Consider the following 873-nt stretch of genomic DNA (forward strand, 5'->3'; position numbering starts at 1 on the left):
ACAGTGTTAACAGTGTCGTGATCAGTGTTGCCTGTGAATTCAGTGATAGTGTTACCCATCCAGCTAAAGGGCTGAAACGGTGAAATTAGTGGGTGCTGTTGTGTATGCTCGATAACATAGAGATGGAGGAAGATAAAGTAAAGAAGTTTATTGCGACGAGGGATGAGAAAATTTTGGAGCAGTATACCAAAGCTCAGATCCAACAAGTGGCAAACCACTAAGTTAGCGGAGCGTAGGATAGAGATCATGGCACAGCTCACAGCTCGAGAGAAGACACGAGAGGAGCCATCCCAGGGAGGGTCGTCCCAAGGCGAGCCGTCCCAAGCTCCTACCAGTGTGGCCAGAACTCACAGTGAACGTGAAAGCAGAGGGGGATCCAAAAGTAGCAGGAAGGGCATGCAGCTGGAGATAATGCGAATGCAATTAGAGGCCAAACTGCGTCGAGAGGAGAGAGAAGCACAGCTGCAACGCGAGGAGAGAGAGGTGCAGTTGCGGCGTGAAGAGTGTGAGAGAGAGGCGCAGCTGAAACGAGAAGAAAGAGAGGCGCTGCTGAAACGAGAAGACAGGGAAGCCCAGCGAGCCGAGATAGAGGCAAGCCGAGATAGAGGCGAACAGGGAGGTCGAGCTGAGGGCTAGTCTTGATACCTGCACGTCAGGACGACCTCAAGGCCCAGGAGCGCGATCTACCCACCTTTGATCCTCTGGAGGCCGAGGCTTTCTTCCGCCATTTTGAGAGGATAGCAACATTGAAGGAATGGCCAGAGGAGGATTGGGCTGTGTTAGTGCAGAGTAGATTGACTGGTGAGGCCAGAGAAGCTTATAACATGTTGGACATCGAGAAGTGCGCCATATACAACACAATCAGGAGCGCGG

The 873-nt window shown here is 52.1% G+C and overlaps 1 protein-coding gene across 1 annotated transcript; it reads left to right on the forward strand.

The window, feature by feature from the left end:
• Positions 1 to 246: 246 nt before the first annotated feature.
• Positions 247 to 636, forward strand: LOC138371332 (octapeptide-repeat protein T2-like). The gene has a single exon (XM_069336119.1). It carries the CDS (start codon positions 247 to 249, stop codon positions 634 to 636), a length of 390 nt encoding a protein of 129 aa, XP_069192220.1.
• The last annotated feature ends 237 nt before the right edge of the window (positions 637 to 873 follow it).

Source organism: Procambarus clarkii, chromosome 35, assembly GCF_040958095.1.
Source record: "Procambarus clarkii isolate CNS0578487 chromosome 35, FALCON_Pclarkii_2.0, whole genome shotgun sequence".
Lineage (NCBI taxonomy): Eukaryota > Metazoa > Arthropoda > Malacostraca > Decapoda > Cambaridae > Procambarus > Procambarus clarkii.